Source organism: Phyllostomus hastatus, unplaced genomic scaffold (genome assembly GCF_019186645.2).
Source record: "Phyllostomus hastatus isolate PE091 unplaced genomic scaffold, TTU_PhHast_1.1 phas_contig_210, whole genome shotgun sequence".
NCBI classification, from domain to species: domain Eukaryota; kingdom Metazoa; phylum Chordata; class Mammalia; order Chiroptera; family Phyllostomidae; genus Phyllostomus; species Phyllostomus hastatus.
In genome coordinates this window covers 8,293,077-8,320,588 of record NW_025333737.1, presented here as the reverse complement: position 1 = coordinate 8,320,588, position 27,512 = coordinate 8,293,077, and the positions used below count along the sequence as shown (strand labels likewise).

The 27,512-nt window shown below is 47.7% G+C and overlaps 1 protein-coding gene across 1 annotated transcript; it reads left to right on the top strand.

Moving 5' to 3' along the window:
* The first annotated feature begins 14,664 nt into the window (after window positions 1-14,664).
* On the top strand, window positions 14,665-27,273 carry COG1 (component of oligomeric golgi complex 1). Its single transcript, XM_045837427.1, has 14 exons — window positions 14,665-15,041; window positions 17,802-18,043; window positions 18,189-18,370; window positions 18,508-18,678; window positions 20,497-20,653; window positions 21,208-21,418; window positions 21,813-22,604; window positions 23,119-23,265; window positions 23,721-23,882; window positions 24,656-24,783; window positions 25,274-25,382; window positions 25,780-25,889; window positions 25,968-26,046; window positions 27,080-27,273. Exons 1-14 carry the CDS (start codon window positions 14,727-14,729, stop codon window positions 27,215-27,217), a joined length of 2,943 nt encoding a protein of 980 aa, XP_045693383.1. The 5' UTR covers window positions 14,665-14,726; the 3' UTR covers window positions 27,218-27,273.
* Window positions 27,274-27,512: the final 239 nt, after the last annotated feature.

The following is a 27,512-nucleotide window of genomic DNA, read 5'->3' as shown; positions in this document are numbered from 1 at the left end:
AAGCTATGGCATGAACCCCGCCCAAGTTTCAACTGCATGTCCAGTGTTGACGAACTTCCTGTGTCACAGAAACACAAGCCAACACCACTTAACACAGCCCACAGCATTGTATTACTTCTCCCATCCCTGTCTCCCTCCACCCACTTAGGTTTCATCAGCTCTTAACCACCCGTGCTAATGGAAGGTAAGGACTGGCTTGCACAAGCGATCGGGCATCCGAAAACCAATGTGTGCACGACCTTTTATTCTCTCCCAGCGCCCAGCACAGCTATCTTCACAATTAAATGTGGACTGGAGGAAGAAGCTACAATTAAATGTTGGGATTAAAATTGTGTTAACATTTCATTTAAAATATTTAATCCAGCTTTTGGTTCAAAGAAAACAACCCGAGAGCAAGTCACCCTTGAAAGAGAAATCTCAGAAAGTGGAGAATACCTCTTTATATAGCAGAAACCTGATGGGTGGAATTATAGCCTCAGTCTTAAAGGCTCCACCTTTTGGCCTTAGAAATTGTCCAGGCGATGAGTCCTCACCATATGCTCGCTGCGTATGCAGCTCGCTTGGGAACTTTGGCTGGCTGCCTTGGATCCTGACTTCCTTGGAGGCAGTTTCTCTGATCACAGGGCTGTGAGTGTTACAGAATTAATCTATCTGCCTTGAAATTCTTTCTACCCATTATTCTGGGTCCCTTGGAATCCCATCCCTAAGTAAAAATCAGCATTCATTCAAAGACCCTGGAATACCTCCTATTATAATAATGGTCAAATTGGATGTAAAGCATTTCCTTTGAAATCTTTGTTTTTATGAAGGAGGAGGAGGAGCATGGGTAGGAGGAGGTGAAAGGGTGTGTGTGTGTGTGTGTGTGTGTGTGTGTTGTGTAGCCATTTCTACAGTATCACCTTGTCATTGCACTTCTCTTCATCCTGGCATGGATTTATGTGTGTATCATGAGTGGTCTGCAGAGAAGAAAAGGTGGACTGCTGGACGGCACCTCCGGAGCTGGCAGTGACTGAACACAAGTGCCGATTGCTGACGCCCCCAGCCCCAGCTGCCCCGGACAGGAGCAGTGTGCTAGAGGAGCGTCCGGTCTGGTGCCTGAGAGACAGGAAGTAAACGGCTGTTGAGATGCATGCTCCTAGTCAGCCCCAAATGTGGGTGTTCAGTCACGGCAGTCAGGTCACAATGGAGGGCAGGAATGAACCTTGGCCTTGTGACAAAAGATGGCAAGAGAAGCGTCAAAGTTTCCTGTATGACTGGAAAGGTTCGATCGGGGATTCTGAAATGTGTATCATCATAAGAATCACAATAGCTGGCAAGCCAAGCATTTGAGCTTATCAGTAATGACTTGCCATCGGTCACTTGTCTAATCCACATTTTTGCCAGATTCAAAACCACCGAATTTCCTATCAAATGCTCCATCAGAGAAAACCTTTCCCTAAGTGGTTGTTTGGCGTCTAATAAGTAAATTTCTGGAAACATTCCCACAGGCCAAGTCTCGGTGTTTCTCCCAGCAGCTGATCTGGAAAGCAGGTGTGAGGGACTGCATTCTACGCACAGCTGAAAGCTTTTGGAGCCCTGTTACCTGAGTTGGCAGACCACTGGGGTTGAGAGTAACAGCTCAAAGACAAGCTTTCACACCCCCACCCACTGCCCCTTTCCAGGGCTGCCCACCCCTTCCTTTAACTCAGCAGTGACCAAAGGCAGGCGGATCAGAGAGTTTTCTCCTTTAGACGCGTCAGCCTGTACTATCTGGACTGTGCCTAAAACCAGAGCTAAATATTAACCAAGACTTAACAGAGCTGAACGTAAAACATTACTGATTCTCCTGAGATTACGAGTGAGGATAACATCACTAAATGAAATGTGGCTTTATCACTAGGCTCAGTGACTGTCCGCCTCCCTCTAGACAAAGACTTTAAATGTGAGACTCAGCTTCAGGTGGGTGGGGAGGGATTCTCTACGGAGAAGGGGAGAGGCTTGATGTTTTTCATCTCTGTCTTCTTTCCCGGCATTATTAAAGGGCCAGACCAGCGTGAGAAGACCTCTCTGCCAGGTCGGAAGGGGTGGCTCGCTTCCAACCCTGATCCTGACAGGACTGGAGGCAGAAAAGGCAGGTACTTCTTAGAGATGAAGTTGCCCTACCCTTTGAGAAAAGCCTCTTGAGGAGCCTGGTGCAAGGCCCACTTCAAAAGAAATCTGAAATAGCTTCCCACAGTCTGGCCACTCCAGTGATTCAGCACCTGGGGCCTCCCACTGCTCAGGCAGTAGAGAAGGTCTCCGAGCGACAGTCACGGAGGAGAGAGAGGGGCCGTGCTATGCACTACTAAGTAAGACTGGTTTGGCCCTGGGCCAGAAGGAGACACAGCTGTCCCGGATCCTTACAAAGAGCAGATTACGAAGTGGCCAGCATGGGGGGCCCCGAGGGGAAACTGCTCACCTCCATAGGGGAAGACCCAGGATCAGCTCCGCGGGGCCACCTGTAAAGTCAGCAGGTACCGCCAAGGAGCAGCGAGCCACACCTGGGCGATGCCCCTCTTACCTGGCAGATGGTACCAGTTCCTGTCGAGGGTTCCTACCCCCAGTCAAGGGCATGCCATCATTACTGAGTAAGCCGGTATTGCTTCTCATGGGAATTATTTTTTCAAGACTGGTCGGGTCGGTGGCCGACACGGCTCTCGTGTGTGCCCCTGACCACACACGTGTCAGACTTCTTAGTCCGTGTTTCACTCACGGTATTATTTTTTAACAAGAAGCCTAAATGGTTCTCATATAACAGAACACAGGCTTAGTTTTCTTAACATGAACCAGCACTGCATGTCTCCAGAGAAATGGGCGGCCCTCTAAGTTGCCCCAGTTCCGGACTTTCACTGCAGTCGGTGCTCTCACACGCGCGTGCAAGGCAACAGAGCCCAGGTGCGGCACACATGTGGTTGTGCTCTGTGGATGTGATTGTGACATACACACATGTGGCACACATGTGACATACATAGTACACCTTCTACTCTGTTTGGACAAGACCTCAAGGCAGATTCCCCAAGAAGGGAGAGAACTATGTCTGGCTAACCCATCTGAAGTCTAGGGACACTGAGTCACTTTTTTCTAGAGAGGGGCAGGGGACGTTGTGCAGGAGCTAATTCCTCACCCAGCGGGTCCATGCCAGATCACAGACTCCGTGCCCACCCCAGCCAGCTGTCCCTGCCATAACAGGCCCCCTCGACTTAACTTTAAAGAAATAGAGTTGGTAAAAGGGCGTGAGCAGTTTACTACAAATCATGCCCACTAGTCAACCAACTTAAAGCACACAGTCTGCTAACAGCAGTATGTTTTTGCATAAGAAAAACAATATAATCTTTGCAGAAAAATCACCCCAAATTATTTCCAAGTTGATTCTCATCAAGGGCAGTGTTATGATAGCTGTCTCTTCCCCCCAACCCCCCAGTAAAATCTGAGGGTGAACACTTTGGGGGAAACAGAGGTGCTCGGCTTCCCCCAAAGAAAATGAGCAGCACTTCTCTCCCTCAGCCACAAGCACACCTCCAACAGCGTCTTCTTCAAGGTAAACCAGGTCTGCCTCTTGTCCACCATCCCACTCCAGTCCTTGGCTGGGTATAGCTACATCAGCTCATCCTGTGCTCTTGGAGTACCCGCCAGTACATAATGGGAAAAAAAGCATTGTATTATTTTCTTTGATGAGCAGAGTCTGATACTCCAGTTCATTCTCAAGATTAATTAAAGTTCACTTAGTCCCAGCTGTGCTGCTTACCTAGCGTGGAGACAGTTCTGGAGCAAAGGCTCCAACTAGATGAAGACTCACTGTGTTTGGCTTCAGCTTAATGCTTTCTGGCAGATGACACTGGTCTCCTAACTGTCTCTTCAAACTCCCGGGTAGGTGGGCGCTGTGTTAGTGACCGCAGCTGTTTCACCCTTCTCCTTTGCACCCTCACACACCTTTTCTTCCCTCCTGGCGCTAAGGGCCTGTCAACTAGAAGGTGGCAGAGTCACATCCTCAGCCACAGAGGGCCTATGCTAGGGGCTGTCTCGGCAGCTAAGGAAACCCACTCCTCCTAGATCTTACACGGAACATTCCTAGTCCAGCTGAGCGGCCGTGAGCAACATGGTTCTGGGCTGTGGAGCCAATGTGGAAATGGGTATTTAGGGGGTTTGGGATTTCAAGGATCCCTGCCTCCAAGACTGATGAAAGAAACCTTAACTGGTAGAGAAGAACCAGAGCGAGGCACTGAAGTGGCAGTCACTTCAGGAGCAGAGGCTGTGGTCGGGGGACAGGGAAAGCCGCCTTTGAGCCTCGAGTCTCCCATTGTTCAAATTTAACCCTTATCAGAGTTTGCTCCCTTTCACGGTACCTGGATCTACCTTCCAAAATGGGTTCCCTCGCATTTAGAGTTAATGTTTGAAATGTTAGAAATGCCTTCTCGCCCTGGCTGGCGTAGCTCAGTAGATTGAGCTCGGGCTATGAACCAGGCATCGCAGGTTCGATTCCCAGTCAGGGCACATGCCTAGGTTGCAGGCCACGACCCCCAGCAACTGCACATTGATGTTTCTCTCTCTCTCTCTTTCTCTCTCCCTTCCCTCTCTAAAAATAAATAAATAAAATCTTTTAAAAAAATACATCCTTCATAAAAAAAAAAGAAATGCCTTCTCTTTTTGAGAATTCCACAATGCCCATCTTGGAATAACAAAAAGGGACACAGTTTTCATAAAATCAGGTCGGGAGCCGGTTTGAAAGGAAACAGCAGCAGAGGCATGCAGTCCTGCAGTGCGCGACCCAGAGCCGGGCCTCCCTCTTCTTCGCTGCCTCTCCCTTCTTCGGGTCACTGCGTGGCCTGGGACAGGAGTTTAATGTGTAGCTGAGTGGGAGAAAAAGGCTTCCATTTAGAACAGCCAGCTCACGAAGACTGGTTTCCATCCGCTTGCAGAGGAAATGAGCCACCCAGCCACACAAAGCAGTGCTACAAGCAGCTGCCCAGCTCACCGGATTGTTGGTGAACAAAAGTAACAGCAGACAATTCAACTCCCCAGAGTCATTCAAAAGCCTCCATCTGAGTTTCCCAGAGCCTGAGAACCATCTCGCTAGGAAAGGTCAGGGTGTGGAGTGTGTGGAGCTGACTTCTGGAACGTGTTTACAGATAGCTTTAGCACGTACAGTGCATTTTTCCTAAAGAATATTTACTCGATGTTTCATGATCTACCCATCACTCTCCAGCTGTCACTCACGACTAAGCAACAGTGGGTTTTTGCAAACAGTAGATCAATCATTATCAAAGGAGATTGAAAACTCTCCTCTCCCTCTCCCTCCCCCCCCCTCCCTCTCATATGGCATTTTACCCATCCACCACCCCCACCCCTGCCCCTCTCTGAGGGTGGTGGAGACCATGAAATGGGAGCCTTTGGGCTCCTTCCCAGCTGTTTTTGGAGGTTTAATGGAGTTTCCTTTCCCCTTCCAAGCTCTGTGGCCACCAGGAAACCTGGGACATCCAGAAAAAGCCTTCAGCAGCCTCAACTGCAAAAAGTTTCAATTATGTGATGTGATTGATGGTTTTAATATGTCAAGAATAGGTGTGCACATAAGCTTGATATTTTTATTATTCTTATGGGTTTTCGAATGCAATTACTCTTGTTAATGTCATTCCTAAATGTCGGTATTTAGAAAAAAAAGTAGCTGAAACTGCTTTTGCTTTAGAATAAGCTGCAAATGCCTTTGTGATGATGCATGTTTCTGCGTCAGGTAAATAAATGTACCTCTATCTTTGCTGTTATAATTGATTGTATATACTAAGAAGCAAAAAGCAAATATTTCTGTGACTTTTTTTGCAAGTGTCCTGTTATATAATTTCAGAATGAAGTTTGTTCATTAGCCCAGCTACAGAAACTCACCTTTGTCCCTGTCCACCTCTGAAAAAGACCCCACACGTTCAGGAAAATGGGCTGGAGTCGAAGGTGACATAACCCATACTTTCCAGGTTTCCTAGGCCACCAACCTGGAAACTTCAAAATTTTACAATTTGTTTTAAAACTTTAAGCCCTACATGATTTTTTCTAGATGTCTTAGCAATCATTGGTTTGGCTGCAAAAGAAAAAAAAAAATAAGCTTAAAAACTGACCACCGCCCTGGCTGGCGTAGCTCAGTGGATTGAGCACGGGCTGGGAACTAAAGTGTCCCAGGTTCGATTCCCAGCCAGGGTACATTCCTGGGTTGCAGGCCATAACCCCCAGCAACCGCACATTAATGTTTCTCTCTCTCTCTCTCTCTCTCTCTCCCCCCCGACTCTCTCTCTCTCTCCCCCTCCCTTCCCTCCCTAAAAAAGGATGAATAAAATCTTTAAAAAACAAAACAAAACAAAAAAACCTGACCACCACCTGTGAGTTCCATTTTGTCCACAGGCTGGTTTTGAATGGCCCTGTCTGGTTTCTTCCCAGTTCAAAAGCGGGGCGAAGTCGCTGTAAGGCCGATGATGACCCCGGGGGCTCTCTAGGTCTGGAGCCGGCAAAACGGGCCAGGGGAAGTTGTCATGAGTTTCAAAAGTAGGTCAAAGAAAACAACTCTTTATCATCTTCTTATCTTCCTTTCACTCGCAATCAAAACATAAAAACGTCTAGCTGCTTAAAGCGGAGTCTTAACTACAAAATCAATTGGTAAAACCCGAAAAGAAAGTGGGCATGTTTTTTGAGTGCTCACGATGCACTAAGCCCTGTTTGAAGCACTTTATATATGTGCATCCTCCTATTTCAATGCCCACAGGAGCACTGTGAAGCAGGTACCATTCTGCAGGTGAGGAAACTGGGGCAGACGGATGTACTTGCGTCTCTTGCCTGGGAACACTTTGCCACCAGCACTTCTCCCTGTGGGACGTGGGACCATGCCAGTGTCTGACAACCCTGAGCCCACATGGCCTAGTCTGCAAAGCAGACATAACTCCATGTCCCCCACACAACTGTGTAATGGATGAAAAAAAAAATATTTTCAATAACTGATCACATTACCAGGTGCATAGAGGCGTCTGGTAAATGTCAGGGCTCCCTCACCTTTAATCACAGCAGAAGAAGACCAGAAGCATTTTGGTTGTTAGTCAACTGACCGTTTTCCAAATTGGCTAGTAAGAAACCCTGGCTTCCAACCCTGCCATTAGTGGAAAGCTTAGCTGGTGTATCAAGCCAGCCCACATGACAGCAGACTTGTGTCCCATGCAGAACAGCAAATGCATCGTGTGTCTGCCTGCTTTTGGTCTACACAGAGCTTTCCATCCTGGCTAGAGGGCTGTCCTCCTTAGCTAAGCCTAACTGCACTTCGGCCTCCACCAGAATGGACCAGGACCTAACTTCTCACCTCCCTAAACACAGCCTCATCCTGTGTTTTCTGGAGACTTAGCATGTTATGAATTGCTGAGTCCTTTGTTCTTCCTCCAGAGTGAGGCCATGGTTGGCCTGGGGCCTGGTGCTAACCATAGGGGGAGGGTCAAGATGCTAATCCTGGGTCTGTAACCATCTGTATCGCTCTTGGGTCCAGCTGGAAACAGAAGGCGCACTCAAAGCGGTTTAACAGACATGAATGTAATGAAGGCGTTATGGACAGAGGTGCGGGGAGGCAATAAGGGAATACCAGGAGAGGGATGAGGGGTCTGGGGAATAGGTAAAGGGGCCAGGGAGGGGATGATGTTGTAGCCCAGTGAGAGCCAAAGCCGTGGGGAAGGTGACACTCCACAGGAGATGTGGCCATCGAGTCATCCAACCAGCCAGGGCCAGAATCAGAGTGGATACCTTTGATCTCCTCCCATGGCTGAACTCAACCAGAACCACAGGGCAAGACAACCACGTGAGGCAGTCCACAGAGGTCAGCCTCCAGAGAGGGCTACAGAATGGATGGGGTGGTGGGAGGGGGTGGGTGGACAACCACCAGCACCCGGGTGCATGGGATACCCCCTGTCTCGGGGCCTCAGTCCTCTGAGCTGCCCATGGTCTACTGAAATAGCTGGAGTTCATTCAAACTCCCACCCAGGTGAAGGCACAATGGAAGGGTCCCTGGGGCCTTCCAGCAGTAGAAGCATTCTCTAAATCCTAAGAGGATAAACTGGACTTCAGAAAATAACTATTGGGCAGCTTGGGAGCTGCAAAAGGGGTGAAGGGCCAGAGTTCCACCCAGTCACATAGTATTCTAGGCAGCCAGCACCCAAAAATCCTGCTCTGTTTTGGGCACTGACATCGCAGGACACAACTTAATTCTCTCATTCCCCACCCCCCCCCACCTCCGCGCTCTCTCTCTCTCTCTCTCTCTCTCTCTCTCTCTCTCTCTGTCTCTCTTTCCCTGCAAGATATAAACTCATCTGTACATTCAAAGGTCAAGGAGTATACTCTTCTACCACCCCCACCAATACCAAAGGCATATCAAGAAACCAACCTGGCTATTCAATACATTTTAGTTAATTGATTGAATTTGCTCCCAAACTGTATTTACAAATACCCAAACTAGAAATTTTCACATAATATAAAGATTCAGAGTATGTTATCACCCGGTCTTGGGCCAACCAGGGTTGATGTTTCTCATTTACCTAGTAGAACTTAAACAAAATACAACAAAAACAAACAAATATCACAACCCAGTTGTTGGGGACTACCCTGCCTGGTTTCAGAAGCTGTAAACCCTCCCAAGGCTAAGGCTGAGGGAGTGACCTTGGACAGTAAGCCACCAAGGAGACAAAACTTATCTCCCTGGCAGGAGCGCTGCTTCTGCTCCTTGTACTTCATCCCTAACTGGCCCCCAGTGCTTGGCCGGTTAGCCAATGATGGATAAAATTCCCCAAGGGGGGAACAACCTAAGGCAGGCACGATCATGTGGGAGACCCCCAAGGAAGGACCTCTGGGGGCTACAGCAAAAGGGGGTGATGGACCCTTGCCCTTTGGCTTTGACAAAGCCTGAGTCCTCATTGTCTGCGAGAAATCTCCTAATCTCCTGGCTGCCTTACTTCCCTTGCTCCACCTAAGCCTGAAACAATGACAGAGGGTGGTGCAACCCTGTGCTGGAGAGGGCCGGTTCCCTGGGTGATCAGGCCTAAGGAAGAATATATAAAATCCTGTGGAACCTGCTTTGTTTAGAATGCTCTCAATTAAATGATAAGGGTCCAAGCAAGAAGTAAGTTTGTTCCTCAAAGTTTTATAGCTCTTTAGCTATCTGACCCTGACTCAAAATAGGCCCTCAGAGTTCTTTGTTATCTGTTGTTTGATCCTTACTGCCTGACAATGATTAATGAGCTTTATCTGTATTCCTGTGCAAATGAACCCAATAAAAGGCCATTGAGGAAGAGGCTCCTGGCCCTTCTCCTTTGAGAGATCGGCCACCTTTCCTCCCCAAGCAGATCATGTCTTGGTAGACTTATTGTTATCCATGGTGGCTGAGGGGGCCCTGCAGGTGGAGCCCCCGCCCCCACACCCAGTAACTCTTAAGCTGCAGGGCAGGATGGACAGGGAGTGTAGACTAAGAACAGACCAGGGCTAAGGCTTGAGCCTGGGCCCATGCAACAGCGAGAGGTCAAGCAAAGGAAGAACAGGCAAATGTAACGGAGAAGAAGAGCCTAGTCAGGTGAGAGAACATGGAACCTGTCACAGGAGTCCAGAGAAACAGGGTCAGTGAGGGACAGGTCAGCGATGCTGACACAGTGGAAAGGTCCAGAAATTGAGAAGTCACTACTGAAACTGGCAAGATGCAGAGGGAGCCTTTCAATGGACAGAGTGGTGGTGCAAGAAGCCCTAATGGATGGAGTTGAGGAAGACAAGGGGAGGTGACTTGTGGAGACAGCAAAAGGCCACGACATTTCATTGTGATTTGGAAAGGAGACATGGGCAGGGTCTGGAAGGAAACATAGACAAAGGAGCATTTTTACACTAGAAAATATTAGTAATGGGAATGATGCAGCCAAGAGGGAGAAAATGATGGAGAAGGAAATAAGGTCATTGAGAGGTGGGAGGGGTGAGATCCAGAGGTCAGGTGGAGAGGTTACCAGACCAGGAACACTGTGTTCTCTCAATAAGAGAGAAGTTAGCAGGTGTGAGCCTGTGTTCAGGCACCTTGATAGATACAGCAGATTTGAAATGAGGACATTCCTGCCTGACTACTTCTGTTTTCTCCATTTACATGAGAAAGGCTCATCAGCTAGGGTAGAAGGGTAGGGAGGGAAAAAGGCAACAGAGGAGACTTAAAAGAAGTGAGAACTGGGCACTGAATCACTGACTCTTAATGAAATATCTTTTGTGTCCTCCCTAGCATTGAGCTAGTTAACACAGTAAGGACTCACACTAGGCAAGGACATGAAGTTTGGAACGTGAGCTTCGCCATCACCTGTTCGGTCAAGGTGTTGAGAAGGTGTGGAGCCCAGACGTCCAGGTCCCCTTCATCAGCTCTGATGCCAGCCTGGCTATTTGTTGAGGGCAGAGGCTCAGGTATCTGCAAACAGTGAAGTCAAATAACCACCCCTTCTACTACAAATGTCACCTCCAGTGGACACAGGCTGATAAACATTGCCATAAAGATAAGATGTCAAGACGACTGCATTAGCTCACTTTATCTCATTGGCATCTCAGCCAAGAGCAAACACCAAATGTCTGAATCCCACCAGGCAGCAATGTGGAGTTCAGCCTTCCCTCAGGCCCCTGGCACTCCTTTGTTGACACAGCCTGTCCTTCACCAGGTCAGATGTCCCTTTCTTTTCTTCACTCTCTGGTCATTTGCTGACTGATTTCTTGTTTTCTCCCTTTCCATTTCTTCTAGCTTTGCAGAGTTCAATTTCTCATTTTAATGTTCCTGGATAATTTTGCCTTTCCACGGGTTGTCTCTTCTCCCATGTGCCCGGTCCCCATGCCGTCCTTACTCTGTGAGAACGCAGCCCTCCCTCCAGCATCGCCATCACTCTCCACGTCAAACAGTGACGTGCCCAAAATGCCGCAGCCTTCCATGAAACCAGGCACTGAAATGAGTGTGGTGTGACCGAGAATTGTCTTACTGTATTGAGTATTTCAGTTCCCAGACCATTGGTGGCAAAAGACCCTTTCGCCTTTACTGAAGCATCCTTTGAGCAGCTGCATGCATGTCAGCATTCACTCACTTGGCAAATATTTATAGAATTGCTCAGTTTGGGAACCAAGGCCCAGGGGGCCCTCCCCCAGATGCTAGACCGCACATCACATACAGGTAGAGCACATGTGGTGGCTACAAAAACCCGTGGGAAACCCTTCTATTTTAGGCACTATGCTGGCTTGGCTTCTATATTCCTATTAAAAAGTAAGAAGCCTGCCCCCTCAGTGTTCATAATGAAATGAGAGTTCCAGTGGGCCTAGAGGAAGTAAAAATGTCAGAATATGTTCCCACTTTTGAAAGACAGCCCTCCAATGTGCAGACACTCAGCCATCAGGCATGGCCACCCCATGGACCATCTGCCTCCAGGTCAGGGAGCCGCTCCAGCTTGAGTCCCCAAACTGCCGTGCAGTTGCAGAGAACCCCCTTTAAGCAAAGGGTAAAAAGCAGTGTGGGTAGCATCTGAACGTTGCTCAGAATTGTTGGCCCATCTGTCTCTTAATGTTCCAAAGTTTTCATCGAAGCCAGTAAGGTGACAAGGTAGAAAGATCAAGGATGTTGAGAGTCAGACTCATCGGGGTCCAAAGACAGGCTTGGCCGTTGACCATCTAGACAGGTTGCTTGTTCCTGCTAAACCTTGTTTTACCGATCAAATGGCTATCAGGCCACCTATGCTGCAAGATTATTGCAGCATAATTGAAGATTATTGCAAAGAGTTAAAGATAATATATGCAAAGTGTCTCAGTATTGCTCAAACTTACAGCTATTATAATGGCAAAATGCCTAGGTTTGATTTCAGGGACCCAGGATGATCTAAATATAATCTCTTTGACTTAACATTGTACTTTTAAAATTCTACCCTTAAAGATTTAAGATGAAAAGAAAACATGACCTCAAGAGTCACCACACTACACACACACATTTATCCCCAAACCAAAACAAAGTCATGGCTATAAAACTAGGAGGGGCCATTTACTCACATGCCACCCTGAGGAAAGGAGACCTTAATTCTCATCTCTGCCCCTCTGTCCCCAGTCCAGCACTCAGTCAGGCACTGACGCTGAGCTCTTTGCCCAGACCTGGTTTTCATAAGGAGAGAAAACAGAAGGCCAAAGAGGAAGGGGCTGCTGACTCTGTGTAGGGAAAATTAGAAAGGAAACAAGAGAGTAAAGTCAAAGACACGTCTCCCCTCCAGCTCCCAGAGCTCTTCCAGTGCCCAGGCAAGAAGGTTTAGTAACAGCCTATTGTGTGCTGGGTACTGCAGGCAGAAGAGCAACAGTGGCATCTACAGGGCGGTCAGGTGAACTTGGCTGGGGAAGCAGAGAGGAAGGTTAGGGAAAGCACTACCTTCAGAACATGCCCCACAGGGTAGACATCAGCTGGCAAGCCTGCCTCTTCTCTACACACCTGCAATGACAGGCATGTGCACAAGTGCAAGCCACCTTAAAAGACCCGTAGGTCCCCACACCCTAACCAATGTGTCAACATTCCTGCCTCTGGCTGTTACAGAGACATCAGGCAAACTCTCATAGAGCTGGAAACTCAGGGAGTATGTATGAATTTAAAGTCTCTAGGGCAAGCAACCAACCCAATTGTTCAAAGAAATGAAATTTGTCAGTAAGGTATTAGATAGCTCATAGACTCTCTGGGAAATCTAGGGAATCAGGCTCAGGGGACAGACAGGAACAAAAGGAAGCTAAACCCATTCAGAACTCAGGCAAAGCATGCTGCTGGGCAATTCTGGTGAGGGTATCATTGTGGTCACACATAGCTACCCCCCAGCCCTGGCAGCTGGGCCCTGCAGCTGCTTCCAATTTCCTGCTGCCTCAGAGAATGGATGCTACAGGTATATCTGCCACCCACGAAATCCCCACTGTCCCTGCTTCTTGACATCCCTAGCTCTCCGTTTAAAGTCCTAGGTGGTTCTGTCTGATTGGCCAATAATAGTAGCCAAGGGGAAAAGGTCTTGCCACACAGAGTCAACTTCCCAAGAGCAGAAAAGAGATTCTGCAGATGCTGGGGAGCCAAAAATAGACAAGTGTCCCCTACCAGGACAACAGTCACAGGAAATTGCAGACCCACCACTGGGGAGTGTTTGTTAAGTTTGTGGTAAGTTGTGAGACAGACTAGAAAAGTAAAGAGCCAGGAATTCATAATTCTAGGTCCAAGTGCTGATTCTGTCTCTCATTAGCTAAGTGACTTGGCAGGTATAAATAAGCTTTCTGTGGCATATTCTATGTCACGCATAGAATAATTATCCCTACCTGCCTTGCAGAGCCGATGTGTAGATCAGGTCATTTTGTGAACATGCTTTGAAAATTATAGTATTACTGAGTAAGTCCGCTTGTCTCTCAGGGTCCCAGGTTATCCATTTGTAAAGTGAGAATACTCCCTATATTGCAGGGTTATTGTGAGCTAACCGAGAATATTATAAATGGCTTGTATACAGTCTGAAATTCTTTGATGTCTGCGATTTGCATCAAAACTATGGAAGTGGTGGGAGAGAAAGGAAGTGGACAGCAATATAAATAAGCAATATAACATATAAATATATTATAAGCAATATAAATATATTATAAGCAATATAAATAGCCGGAGTTATAATACCTCGACGGTGGGTACATTATACTACTCTCTCTACATTAGTATGAGTATAAAAACTTCAATCAATTTTTTTTGTTGTTAAATAAAGTGTCTTGTAAAAACCTAGAAGAAACAGGCCACGATATCCAAATTTTACTATTGAGTTCGGGTAAGGCGTCACCCCCACCCTCACCACCCTCACCTCTCAGTTGTTTTTTTAGGATTGCGGTCTTTCCTCTCTCCTCCCTGGACTGGTGCCAATACAAGCTGTATCAGGGAAAACATTTTCACTGCCAAACCACTGGTTTGAAATTCAAACAAAACCCCCAGTGAACTAACCCAGAGTACTAATCATTCGGAGAAAAGCCTGCGAAACGAACGCGCACACACCCGTTGTGGAGCGCAGCCTGCCCAGCGCTCCGTTCTGATTCAGAACAATTGTGAAATTACTCTTTCCAATGAACAAAAATGGATCCAAACTTCTCGTTTCCTGGCATTGCATTCGCCTAAGGACCACTGAAAATAAAGAATAACAAAGACGCCACAGAAGGCTGCATGTCACGTGCCCGCAGGTAGCTCGTATTCGAGTTGAATCCCAGCCGCAGTCCAGCTCAGCGGTCAGCCAGCGACTTTCGGCGGCTGCAGAATTCCGAAGGTAAGGGAACCTATCGAAAGTGTCATCCCCTCGTAGCAGCGGCAATTCCACTGTCCGGGGTTCTGATTGGTCTAGGAAGGGCCACGAGCAACCTGTAGAGTATTTACAATCAGCCGGCGGGAGCTTGATTACGATAATTAATTCCCACAAGGAAAGGCTCCACCTGCGCGGGGAAGAGCTTCAGATGCCCGGGAGTCTGGCCCGGCAGACTATTAGATCGCCTTAGCGATCTAATTTAACCACATGGTCTCCCTATTTTAAAATACCGCGCCAGGGGTCAGCTGTCCAGCGTCCGCAGGGAGCAAGCCAGGCTAGCAGCGGGGCGGAACTACTTCCGCCCCTAACCAAGATGGCATCCCCGCGGCGGGGCCGCAGGACGGAAGTGACCTGCAGGGTGGCTGACGGGCCACCATGGCGGCTACCGCCACCTCCTCCGCGCTGAAGCGGCTGGATCTGCGCGACCCCACGGCGCTTTTCGAGACCCACGGAACAGAAGAGATCCGAGGGCTGGAGCGCCAGGTCCGGGCCGAGATTGAGCACAAGAAAGAGGAGCTACGGCAGATGGTAGGCGAGCGGTACCGCGATCTGATCGAGGCGGCCGACACCATCGGTCAGATGCGCCGCTGCGCGGAGGGGCTGGTGGACGCCGTGCAGGCCACCGACCAGTACTGCGCCCGTCTCCGCCAAGGGGGCTCGGCTACGACCCGGCCGCCGCGAGACCCGCAGGTCAGTCCTGAACCCCTGAGCCCCGCCCCACAACCCTGCCATTCCCGCAGGTTCTTCCCGCCCCCACCGCAGGTTCTTCCCGCCCCCACCGCTTCCTCACCTGCATTTGGGGGGAAACTGCCAAATGCAGCTCTTCTGCCTAGGGGACGCGCACCGCGGTCTTTCACCTGGCTGCTGATCCGTCCCCCAAATCATTCGACCCTTTCTTCAGGAGCCATCCCTGACTTCCGGGCCTTGATTCCCTCACCTCACTCTTGGGTTCCCTGGGCTTTCACGTCCGACGTTAGAGGAAAACGCCAGGGGTCTCCCTCGCCTGACATCTCAGTTCGTTGCCTATATAACATTTCCTGGCGTTATTCTTAGAACAGATTTCTCCTTTGACACCGTGACCCCAGCCCCCCAGTCTTTCATTCCTCATCCCAGTCTTCCTCCACCTCCACCCATTCCCAAGAATAACGTCCACAACGCCAAATAGCTATTCCACCCGTTGTTGGAGGATCATACCAGCGTCAAGCCATCACCTTTTAAAAATATGTATTTTATTTATTTATTTTTAGAGAGAGGAGAAGGGAGGGAGAGAAGTGATATGTGAGAGATTCAGCCACCGGTTGCCTCTCACAAACCCCCCATTGAAGACCTGGCCCGCAACCCAGCAACCCAGACAGATGTGTGCCCTGACTGGGAATCCAACTGGCGACTTTTCAATTCGCAGGCGGAGCTCAGTCCTTTGAGCCACACCAGCCAGGGCCAAGCCATCACCTTTTGATAGCAGAACATTTTCACTTTAGAGAACTAAGACTATTCAAATCATGTTGTCCCAAGCATTCTTCTCCCCCACAGCATTTTGTGCTCCTAAAGAGCATTGACTTGGGGACAATGGCATAGTGAAAGGGTTTGGAGGGCAAGAAAGGTAAACAAGGAATTTGTTCTTAGCAATCTCGGGGAACAACCTTACAGCCTCATGCAAAGTGAAATTGCAAAAGTACAATTTTGTACTTTTTTAATACAGCTTGGGTTTCAGAGAAACTCAGGTCAGTAGGCTGGGCTCACACAATATAACCATAGAAGGCTAGAAATTGCTACTTTTTCAGACGAGCAGCCTCATCCCTCTGTAAGCCGTGCATGCAGTACATGTTGCCCTTACATGGCCAGCCTTTGCCGTAACTGAGTCATGCTCCAAGGTTTATTTTTCAAGGCGCAAAGACACAGAAGGCCGCAGTCCCTGCTCTGACAGAGCTTACAATCTAGTTGGGGAATTAAATCCATGGAAAGCTGATAGGAAAAATGTAAGTAATCTACAAGAACAGTAGAAAACAAAAATTTTAGGATAATGCGGTTGGTTCCCAAAATAATTGTGCACATTTACCATAAGATTTCTGAAGGAAGTGTCTTCAGACTTGGGTCCTTCTCAGTAAAGAGGGGCCTTAAGAACAGATGAGACTTGGAATTTGGGTCTGAAATATGGGGTCTGAAAGACAATTAAAAACTGGTAATCAGTTTGATTAAGGCAGAGTTTCTCCACCTTGGTGCTATTGACATTTGGGGCTGGGTCATTCTTTGAGGTAGCAGCTGTCCTGTGCATTGCACGATGTGTAAAGACATTCCTGACCTCGTCCACTAGATGCCCGTAGCACCCTCCCCACTCCCCCACTCCTCCACTGTGATAATCAAAAATGTCTCCACATACTGCCAGCTGTTCCATGGGAGATGAAATCACCCCTCTACCCCACACATGGAAACCTGGAAGAGTGTAATGGAAAACAGGAACCCCCTGACCACCAGGCTGAGCTGATACTAAGCAGTAAGGAGCCTCTTAGAACCAAGCAAAGATAATATTTAAGTAGCCTTTGAAGAAAGTAAATTTGACAGCAAAAGAAAGGATAGATGAGAGGGAGTAGTGAATGACCACAGCACAGTCGAAATGTTTTTGGATGAATCTAAGTGTGAGATGATGACCTACATTAGAATCACAGAAGGGGTAACAGAACCTTAAATAGTAGAGCTATCTAAAGAACCTATCAGAAGGACAAAAGCTTCCTGGGAATTTAGCAGCAGAGTGGTGGTATGTGTTAGGGTAGATAGGGAGGAGATGGCTAAGATTTTTGTTAAGGAGATGAATTTAGTTTTAAGGTACAGATTATGGAGTGGTAGTGAAATTTACCAGGCAGCAGCAGAAAAGGCTGGGCTGGGACTCAGAGGAGTGGCGAGGACTGAGAATAAAGATGTGGCAGTAGTGGTCTGCTTAGTGGTGCTTAAGCGAAGAGAGTCCTGAAGTGACAGGACAGATAGCCTGAGAAGAGTGGAGGACTGAACCAGGTGAAGATTTGGTGGAAAGCTGATGAAAAGGGACAGCCAGCAAGGAAGTCCATGATACACTTGAAGAAGCAGGAGAAAATGTGGGAAGGCTGAACAGGGAAGGAGAAAGCTCACTCGAAGGGTTCCGTGGAGTTCCATAGGTCTCCATGCTATTGAGACATCACAGGACCACTGATAATCAGACTCTGAGATGATCAGATTAAGTCTGCCTCTCCATAGGACTTAGCCGAGGTGCACCAGTAGGTAGGAAAAGCCAGCAGGATTGTATACCACTCCTGACTCCAGCAATTCTACGGCACCACACTTCGATGCCCAGCTGAATGGCACTGAATTAGGCTGAATAAAAGCTTTGAATCCTAAAATGCTCCCACCCTTCTCCCCAGGCCTGCTGAACACTGACCTTGTTTCCATTTGTTCTTCTGACGTGTGTGCCTTTGCCTGTAGCCACAGCCATCCCAGCAGAAGTTCTACAGCATGGCTGCCCAGATCAAACTTCTCTTAGAAATCCCTGAGAAGATCTGGAGCGCGATGGAGGCCTCTCAGTATCTCCACGCCACACAGCTCTACCTGCTCTGCTGCCACCTGCACAGCCTGCTCCAGTTGGATTCTTCTGGCTCCCGATACAGCCCTGTCCTCTCCCGATTCCCCATACTCATCCGGCAGGTGGCAGCAGCCAGCCACTTCCGGTAAGTGGATCCAGCATAGAGATCTCTGGTGAGGGCCACGCTTCATCACTACAGTTTTTTATGGAGGATGTCTTCTTTCCTGATGCACCATGGCTCTTCTCCAAGGATGTAAAAAATTCCCTGGTGACCTTTGTCATCATTCTAGGTCAACCATTCTGCATGAAAGCAAGATGCTGCTCAAATGCCAAGCCGTGTCGGACCAAGCTGTAGCTGAGGCCCTGTGCTCTATAATGCTCTTAGAAGAGAGTTCTCCTCGCCAAGCCCTGACGGACTTCCTGTTGGCCAGAAAGGCAGCTATTCAGAAACTTCTCAACCAGCCGCACCATGGTGGGTGTGGCTTCTTTCCAAAATTTGGTCCAGAAACATGGGAATGGAGAAGGCTGAGCTGAGGGAGACTGAAGCATCCAGTTTTATTTTAAACTTTGCTGAAGGAAATTGTGTAAAAGGCTGGCTTCTTCTCATAGGTGCTGGCATCAAGGCTCAGATTTGCTCAATAGTGGAGTTGCTGGCCACCACTTTGAACCAAGCTCATGCTCTTTTCTACACTTTACCAGAAGGTCTGCTGCCAGATCCCTCCCTGCCATGTGGCTTGCTCTTCTCAACTCTAGAGACCATCACAGGCCAGCATCCTACCGGTAAGCTCCTAGCCAACCTTGTTTATTTTCTGGTTCATTCAGCTGATTTTTGTTGAGCATCTACCATCTGCCGGCTTACTATGCTAGGCTCTGGGGATGCAGTAGTGAACTGGACAAATATGGACTGCACCTTCATAGAAGTTACAGTCTTGTGGTAGAGGCAGACCTTGAACTCAAATATACACATACCTGTTTAACATCAGCATTGGCCATTACCCTAAAGGTGAAGTACAGGTTGGCCTGGGAGCACTGAATGGAAGGACCTCACCAATGTTATTTTCACTGAAGAAATGATATTTAAACTGAAACCTAACAGTTGAGTAAGACTTAGGTGAAGAAGGCAAGGAAGAGAGTTCCAAGCAAAGGGAAGAGAATGTACAGAGGCCCAGAGAATATTAGGATATTTGAGGAACTGAAAGAGAGCAGGTCAGTTTAAGGGGTGTTGAGTGATGCCGGGAAGAACAGCATGAGAAGAGATGTGGCCAGGCTATCAGATGTGACCGGGTAATACAGAGCTATGTGGGCCATGCTGGGCACCTTGGACTTTATCCAGAAGACAGTGGAGAGCCTTCTAGGACCTTTCAGCATACGTTCCCATGCATCTTGTAGTTTTATTTGGTAGGATTTCTCCCACTTGGAATTAAATGCAATTGGCTTTTATATGGCAGTGGATCCCCATGGGGTTGGAGTAGATGCTAAGAGCTTACTTAGAGGCTGTCATTGTGACCCAGGTGACAGATGATGGGGAAGTAGAGAATGGAGCTAATTAGGCAACTCAATCATCTGTTCAGGAGATGATTTGGTGATGGATTGACTGTGCAGGGGTGGAAAGGAGGTGTCAGATGACGAGTTCACTCTTTAAAGTACTGCACTGGGGATGACTGACACCTTGGAATAGGAATGTGAGTGGGCAGGTGATTGTGGGTCCAGAACAGAGCTGGACCTCTGGCTGGAGACACACATCAGTGGCACTCTGCATATGGCTGTTGTTTAAAGCCACAGGGATAGGTTACATCATCAGTAAGAAAAGAGGATGACAGAGGACTGTGTCTCAGCAAACTCTAGAACTCATAAGTCAGATGGAGGAGAGAGCTGAAGATAGGAGAGAAACAAGTGGAATGTGGTGACAGCCATGTGGTCATTTTCAGAGATGTGTGTTATAGTCTCACTCCCGGCTTACTTTACCTTTCAACTAGGGTACCATTTCCTTAGGCCTTGGTCTCCCTCCGGGTACTTACACTTAGTACATTTTCCCTCCTCTGAAAGGTGGTCATTGGTTACTTCATCATGTGTGGCATTGGGAGACAAGGGCAAGGGACCTCAGAAGGACCCATTCAAACTCCAGAGGGTGCTTGCACACAGAATACCATGAGTGGGCCTCCCAGAGTCGCACAGCGTGACTTGTGCCCTTCTTGGAGAGGTCACCTCTGAAGAGCTACAACAACTCACTCACTAAGCAAGACGGGTGGTCATCGAGTCTTCCCGTAGATCTTCAGGGGAGGTAGGAAGATGGTGAGGAGAGGGAAACATCACCTGTTTTTTGACAACTTAAGTTCTACTTTGCAAATGTCAAGGACTGTGCACACCCAGGTCTCCTTTCTCTCTTTTCCCCATTCCTTTCCTCGCTTTCCTTGCCTTCTTCTCAGCCAATTGGATGATCAGAGTCGGAGGGAAGCTGCCAGCTCCCTGATGCCAGAGGCCCTGGACATACTCCATACTTGCTTTCCCCCCCTCTTTTAGGGCTCCAGCCTGGTCCATATTTTTAATATGCTATTCGAAGGGTGGCCCCAATTCCTTCTCACGTGGCCTTCTCTTTAGAAAAGGGCATTGGTGTTCTACAAGAAGAGATGAAGCTCTGCAGCTGGTTCAAGCACCTGCCAGCATCCATTGTGGAGTTCCAGCCAGCTCTCCGGACTCTTGCACATCCCATCAGCCAGGAGTACCTGACAGACACGCTGCAGAAATGGATCCACATGTAAGTAGCCAGAACTTTCCTGAGGCTGACAGGTACCACCCAGGCAGGCCTGTTTGTGGCCATACAAAGGCCAGTGACGAATGGGGGACAAGCCTGATCTCCAGGATGATACTGTATACACTGCCCACTAGGTCATATCAGCTGCTCACTCAGCCGCCTGTCACTACCTTCATGGCAGATTAGCCCCCAATGTAGGAAAACCAAAAAGGAATTTGTCTTTCAAAACCCTATATAGAGGATTTTAAATTCTCTTATGTAACATGAGTTCTGCCACTCCTAGGCTCTTATTTAGTGCATTGGATTTTGAGGCCATTCTATGGGGATTTCTGGATAACTCAGGGAAGCAAGGGTGGGCCTGGTGAACGGACTACAGGCTCTCCCTTCCAATGCAGCTAGAAATGCTGTGTTTATACATGTTTTTAACTGCTCTGAGGTGAGTAGATTTATGTGTTGGGACCCACATAAGAGGTTTTCAAATGGAGACCTGCTCTTTTCTCAATAAAGGTGTGGGTCCATGAATCTAATGAGGCCAAGGAAAATGATTTTTGTTGCAGGTGCAATGAAGACATTAAAAACGGAATCACCAACCTCCTTATGTTCGTGAAGAGCATGAAAGGCCTGGCAGGCATCCGGGATGCCGTGTGGAAATTACTTACCAACGAGTCCACCAGTCACAGCTGGGATGTGGTATGCCGGCGGCTTCTGGAGAAGCCATTCTTGTTCTGGGAGGATTTGATGCAGCAGCTGTTCCTTGACCGATTACAGGTAACGTGGTCAGTCATGTGGTCCATCTGTCTGTTTTGGCCAATCTTAGTGTGATCTTCTGACTGTCTGGGTTGACACCCATCACTTCCTAAGTGTGTTCTTTGCCTGATAACTTACTCCAGGGAACCCCAAAGCATACCTTCCAGAGGCGTCTCTCCTGGATATGAACAGAGATCCAGAATGTGGTGCTGCAAAGGAGACCGGGCCTCTGTCCGGTGGTTGGGATCACGTCCATGTCCTTCAAGGATGACTTTGTCCTCTGCAAACATCCTGTCCTCTTTCTGAGCCTAGAGGAGCACATTCTGAATGCTGGGATAGATAGCCATTTGGTGTTCTTGCTTTGAGACTTCCTGAGAGGAGCTGTGATTAGAGCTCTTTTCTCATTCTCTTCTAGACGTTGACAAAAGAGGGCTTTGACTCCATCTCCACTAGCTCCAGAGAGCTCCTCATTTCCGCTCTGCAGGAGCTTGAGAGCAGCACTGGCAAGTCCACTTCAAACAAGCACATCCACTTTGAGCATAACATGGCTCTCTTCCTCTGGTCCGAGAGTCCCAGTGACCTGCCTTCCGATGCTGCCTGGGTCAACGTGGCAAACCGGGATCAGTTTGCTAGCAGTGGGCTCTCCATGAAAGCTCAAGCTGTCAGCCCTTGTGTCCAGAACTTCTGTGCTGCCCTAGATTCTAAACTGAAGGTTAAATTGGATGATCTCCTTGCTTACCTTCCCTCTGATGACTCGTCACTGTCCAAGGAGGTCTCCCCCATACAAGCCAAGAGCTGTGCCTTTGACAGGTATGCCGATGCTGAAACTGTGCAGGAGATGCTCCGGATTCACTCGGTGGCCTGCATCAAGCACATCATGGACTGCATCCGGGCAGAGCTGCAGAGCATCGAAGAAGTTGTGCAAGGCCAGCAGGATGCCCTCAGCGGGGTCAAGCTGCATGCAGCCCTTTTCATGGCAAGACTCTGCCAGTCACTGGGAGAACTGTGTCCTCACCTGAAGCAGTGCATCTTGGGAAAATCTGGGAGCTCTGAAAAACCACCAAGAGATTCTAAGGCTCTGAAAAAACAGGGGAAGGGAAAAGCACAGAAAGTCCTGCCTACACAGGCCCAGTGGCAGGAGGTTAAGGAACTCCTCCTGCAGCAGAGTGTGATGGGCTACCGGGTCTGGAGCTCAGCAGTCGTGAAGGTGAGTGATGTTGCACGGGTTTTTTCCATGCTCACTGGGTCCTCTTCATTTGGTCTCCCTTTTGTCATGGTCTAGTCTTGCCAACCTTGGTAAGATTTTTTAATATAAGGGAATAACAATTCTTATTTCATGTGATTACTTTCACTTATTGCTGCCACATGGAGCAAATGTCAAAACTCTTCCATTCATTTCTAGCCAGAATTTTATAGACAGAAACACTGGACTTTTTCCCTTCCATCTGATGAGAAAGACACTCTTTTCTGGATAGGGGTCTATATTTCCTGCACCTCAACCTAAATATCATATTCTCTACTGGTGTCTTATTTGTAGAGTAGTTAGCAACAAAATTCTCATTGCCTGTGTCAGCAACTTGCCAAAGGAAGCATGATGATTGCCACTTGCCATCCCACATGTGACCTAAGCATGGAAGCTGGTTTTAAGATTACTGTAGTAGTTAGAGACAAACTTGACAGGATCTGAGTTGCCTCTGTGGGTATTTGCCTTTTATTACCAGGTTTTGGCTCATGGCTTCGCCCAGGCACTGCTTTTAGATGATGCTGGCTCAGTCCTGGCCATGGCTACCAGCTGGGATGAACTAGAAATTCAGGAGGAAGCGGAGTCTGGCAGCAGCATCACATCCAAGATCAGACTCCCTATCCAGGTAAGCCAGTGCCCCACCTGCTCTGGGGAAAGGAAAAAAGATTTTAGAAAATCATTAACTGACAGCTTCTAAGGAAGAGCTGCAAGGAGTATTTATAACTTTCTGCTGGTGAGGGGTTGCGGGGGAAGGCAAAGTGGATGTAGGGCCAAGTAAATAGACTGTTCGAGGAGTCGGTTAATGATTCTTTCCTTTTGCAGCATGGGCCCTGGGCTAGTTAGAGAACCACTTACACTAAAGTGAACATAGCAACATCAAACAGTGCCACCAGCCAGGTCAACCCCAGGCCACCAAGGGAATGACAGCAAATGTCACACTTATCTGTTAACTGGTCTGTAAGAGGGGTTGATTGGAGAGGTCAAGGTCTTGGCATATAAGCCAAGATAAATACACCCGTCTTTACCGAGTCCCATTTAATTGGTGCATGTTGGCGACTCGACACTCCTTTGTTCCTTTAGCCATCCTGGTATGTACAGTCCTTCCTGTTCAGCTTGTGCCAGGAAATTAATCGGGTTGGAGGCCATGCCCTGCCCAAGGTGACGCTGCAAGAGATGCTGAAAAGCTGTATGGTTCAAGTAGTAGCTGCCTATGAGAAACTCTCTGGAGAAAACCAGATGAAGGTAGGTGTTTTAAGTTTTCTCCATTAAAAACTGAAATAAAACCTTCCCTTCACTTTCCTTGGGTTTGGGCAGTGCACATCCAGGGTTAAGGGTCACTGAGCCCAGTCTATTTAGGTGGCTTCCAACGCTGTGAGTTTAATTACACCCACTCTCAGGGGTCAGGCAGGTCTTCATGAAAAGGCCATCCAGTACCTCAGGAGGAAGAAAGCCTCAGAGTAACCAAGGCCCACTGCCCCACGCTGACGGGGCTTAGAGCAAACCATTAACATTGGGGTTAAATGTGGTCACGTTAAATACTTGGGGCACCTGGAAGGGTTGGAAGGATTCCAAAGCACAACCTGTGGCACACAAGGCATGTTTTTAAAGGAGTTTCGGTCTCCCAACCCTCTGCTCCCGGCTCACTGGCTATGAAGCATTCTGCCCTTGCTGTGCGCTCCTCTTTAGTAATGTTTTTAGGACAGAACCACCTCCCGACTCCGGAAAGAATTCAGGGAAGTCTTTTCTCCAGAGCTTCCTCACGCTGCCTTTAAAACGACCATCTCCAGCACCCAAAACCTTTTTGTCAGGGCTGGGGGGTCTCCTCCTGGTTGTTGGGGTTTTTCGTTTTCAGACCAAGTTTCTAACCTGTTGTGTTGCTGAGATTCAACTGGCCATACGGGTATAAAAAGCTTCTGCTTCTGAAATAAGCTGTAACTCAACCAAAACAGGAAGCTATTTATTATGCTCATACAGTCATCTCCCTTAATGGGTGGGGACGGGGAATTCATTTGCAGAAAGAAGGTGCATTTCCAATGACCCAGAATCGGGCACTGCAGCTGCTTTATGATCTGCGTTATCTCAACATTGTTCTGGCAGCCAAGGGTGAAGAGGTGAAAAGTGGTCGCAGCAAACAGGACTCCAGGTATCCTCACCCACCCTTTCCTACCACTCTCCCAAAACAGCCTCTTCCAAATGCAAACAGCCCCTTTCCTGGGGAGCCACCTAAGAGCCTTATTACACGTCAGTCCTGTTTGTTTTAAATAGTAAGTGCTCATATTACCTGCAAGATAAATAATGACCACCTGCTGGATAAATTCCATGCTCCAGTGTAGTAAGTGGACTCTCATTCCTCTTTCTTGTGAGTCAGCCTACCAACTGCTGGGTATAATTTGAGCCTCTCGAGTGCCCTCCCTAAAAACATGGGGAAAGAATGGACCCGACTTAAGACATCACAGTCGGCTTAAAACTCTGAGGATTACTTAAGCACAATGATCAGTGACTAGTGGTACTAAGCCAGTAATTAAGGAGAATAAATCCAGTTCCAGGATTTCTACAGCACTCAAATCTCAGAAGATGGGTGTTTGTCCTAAAAAACGTGAAGAATCATCATCATCCTCATGTCTTTTCTTCAGAACCGAGAAAGTGACTGACTATTTGGAAGCACTCATTGACCCATTTGACCTGGATGTTTTCACACCCCACCTCAACAGCAACCTGAATCGCCTGGTGCAGCGCACTTCCGTGAGTCAAGTCACAATAATGAACAGGCTCTAGTGCTAGTGCTCCTGGGGGCAGTGCTGGGAGCAGGGAAAGACACAGGTAGCTGAGTTCAGTTATAAAGACTGGAAGAGGATTAGGTAAAATCCGGTGCTGAGGCAACTGTCATCTGACACCTTTAGTTGTAGATAAGTATTATTCAGGTTTTTCCAAGGACTCGGAGGAATAAAAGAGCCATGTGACTCCGAGATTCTGACTGGTGCAGTGGTAACAGTAATTTTGAAGCATTAACACACTGAAAAAAACCTTCCCCAAAAGGACAGTTAGAAACAGAAAGCAATGACTGATTATTAACAGAAACAATCATCTTTTAACTGGACAGTAAAAACCCAGCATGTTTTGTACGTTTCTCGTGTGTCAGGTTCTCTTTGGACTGGTCACCGGGACAGAGAATCAGTTCACCCCCAGGAGCAGTACATTCAACTCCCAAGAACCCCATAACATACTGCCACTGGCATCAAGTCAGATCAGGTAATGGTTCTGCGAAGCTTTTGTTGGGCCCCCGGCTTCCTGTTCATGCTACTGAAACTCCTTTGTCTTGTCTTGGAGGTTTGGGCTTCTTCCACTGAGCATGACAAGCACTCGAAAGGCCAAATCCACCAGCAGAAGCATTGAATCAAAAGCCCAGGTTAGTGCAGTAACCAAGAGGTTCATCCCTTTTAATCCTGTCCCATCTCCCACCAAACACCACCCAGTTGGCTCCCCTTTAAAGAATCGATAAAGAACTGAAGGACAAAATGCACTAATGCTGTTTTTAATGGCGGCGCAACGTAGAAGTACAGGTTTTACTAGCTTGAGCTGATAGGTTTAAAAGATGTCCATTTACTTATCAAGTAGCCTCATAACAGATATGGATCTCAGGCTGCCAAGGCTGTAGAAAATATGCAAGTATGATGGAGGTTATTCCTTAGTTTCTGTAGGAAAAAAGGGTAGACTGCTAACCCAGTACTGTCGTTATACTTATGTGGAAAAAAACTGATTTGTTTCAGTGAAGGTTTCATCTTCCATTTCTTTTACTTGGGTGGTAAATAAAAGGAAATTTGCTTTCTCAAGTTTTACAGTTTCTTGTTAATACACGTTTTGTTTCAATAGGCTGCCATCCATTAAGCCTGCAGGAGGATCCGGGGTATTTCTGCATTGTGTTGTATACATGTGTGTTTGAGAGCTCAAATGCTGGCTTCTTACAGCATTTAGTCATTTGCTTTATTGCTATACAAAATATTAGCAACGAATCCTTTCCATATTCCCTGCCATCAAACCCATTAAGATCCAAAATCCTTGTCAAACCTCAGGTTTTAAAACTTGGGAGATGGTAGTAAAAAAAAATTCTTGCACAAACCATCCACTCCATAAGCACTGGCCTGTACAATACCTTTCCACCACAATTCTAAATTCGTACTTCAAATCACTGACCTTTTAAATTCTGTCCATAGTAGAAAAACAAATCATGGAAAGGAGGTCTGTATTTACCCTTTTCCTACAATAGTTCTCATCTTCAAAGTTTAGCTGTCCCCATGTCCTTTTCAAACCCCCTGAACTAGAGCTATCCGTGCTTCTCAGATCTGCTGTGTGCAGTGTGCACTCCGAGTGGAGCAGAGGGTGTGGGCAGGCAGGAGGATCTGGGTGGACTCTAAGGCACTTTCCTCTTCATGCAATGGCAGGTTGTCCCCCCGGCACTCTCCCGAGCAGATGACCCGGCGCATCCTGGCTCCTTATTCAGACAGCTTGTCAGTGAGGAAGAAGACTCATCTACACCTTCATTATTCAAACTTGGTTGGCTCTCTAGTATGACTAAATAACACGGGGACATATCCATCACTCTCCAAATAAATACTACTGTATCATTTCTACTAAAGGTGCCTCTGCTCGTTTATCTCTAAGCCATGCCAGTCTTTTCCAGTTTCAATGGTGGAATGCGGCCCCTTGTTACCATTAGGGGGTTAGTTTAAGCATAGAGTAAATCCTTGGCCAACAGTTTCATGACACTTGTGACTTCAGACATCAGTTCAGATAGCTTACATTTTGTCAGCATTCAACAATGCCTTAATTCTCAACACTAAAAAGTGGAATTATCAATGAGATCACATAAGCTGC

Excerpts from the sequence above, each read along its gene's own strand:
- COG1 (XM_045837427.1), top strand. The coding sequence starts at position 14,727 with ATGGCGGCTACCGCCACCTCCTCCGCGCTGAAGCGGCTGGATCTGCGC. Across the intron at positions 20,654-21,207 it reads CTGCAGAAATGGATCCACAT|GTGCAATGAAGACATTAAAA; the intron begins GTAAGTAGCCAG and ends TTTTTGTTGCAG. Across the intron at positions 23,883-24,655 it reads CTGGAGAAAACCAGATGAAG|AAAGAAGGTGCATTTCCAAT; the intron begins GTAGGTGTTTTA and ends ATTCATTTGCAG.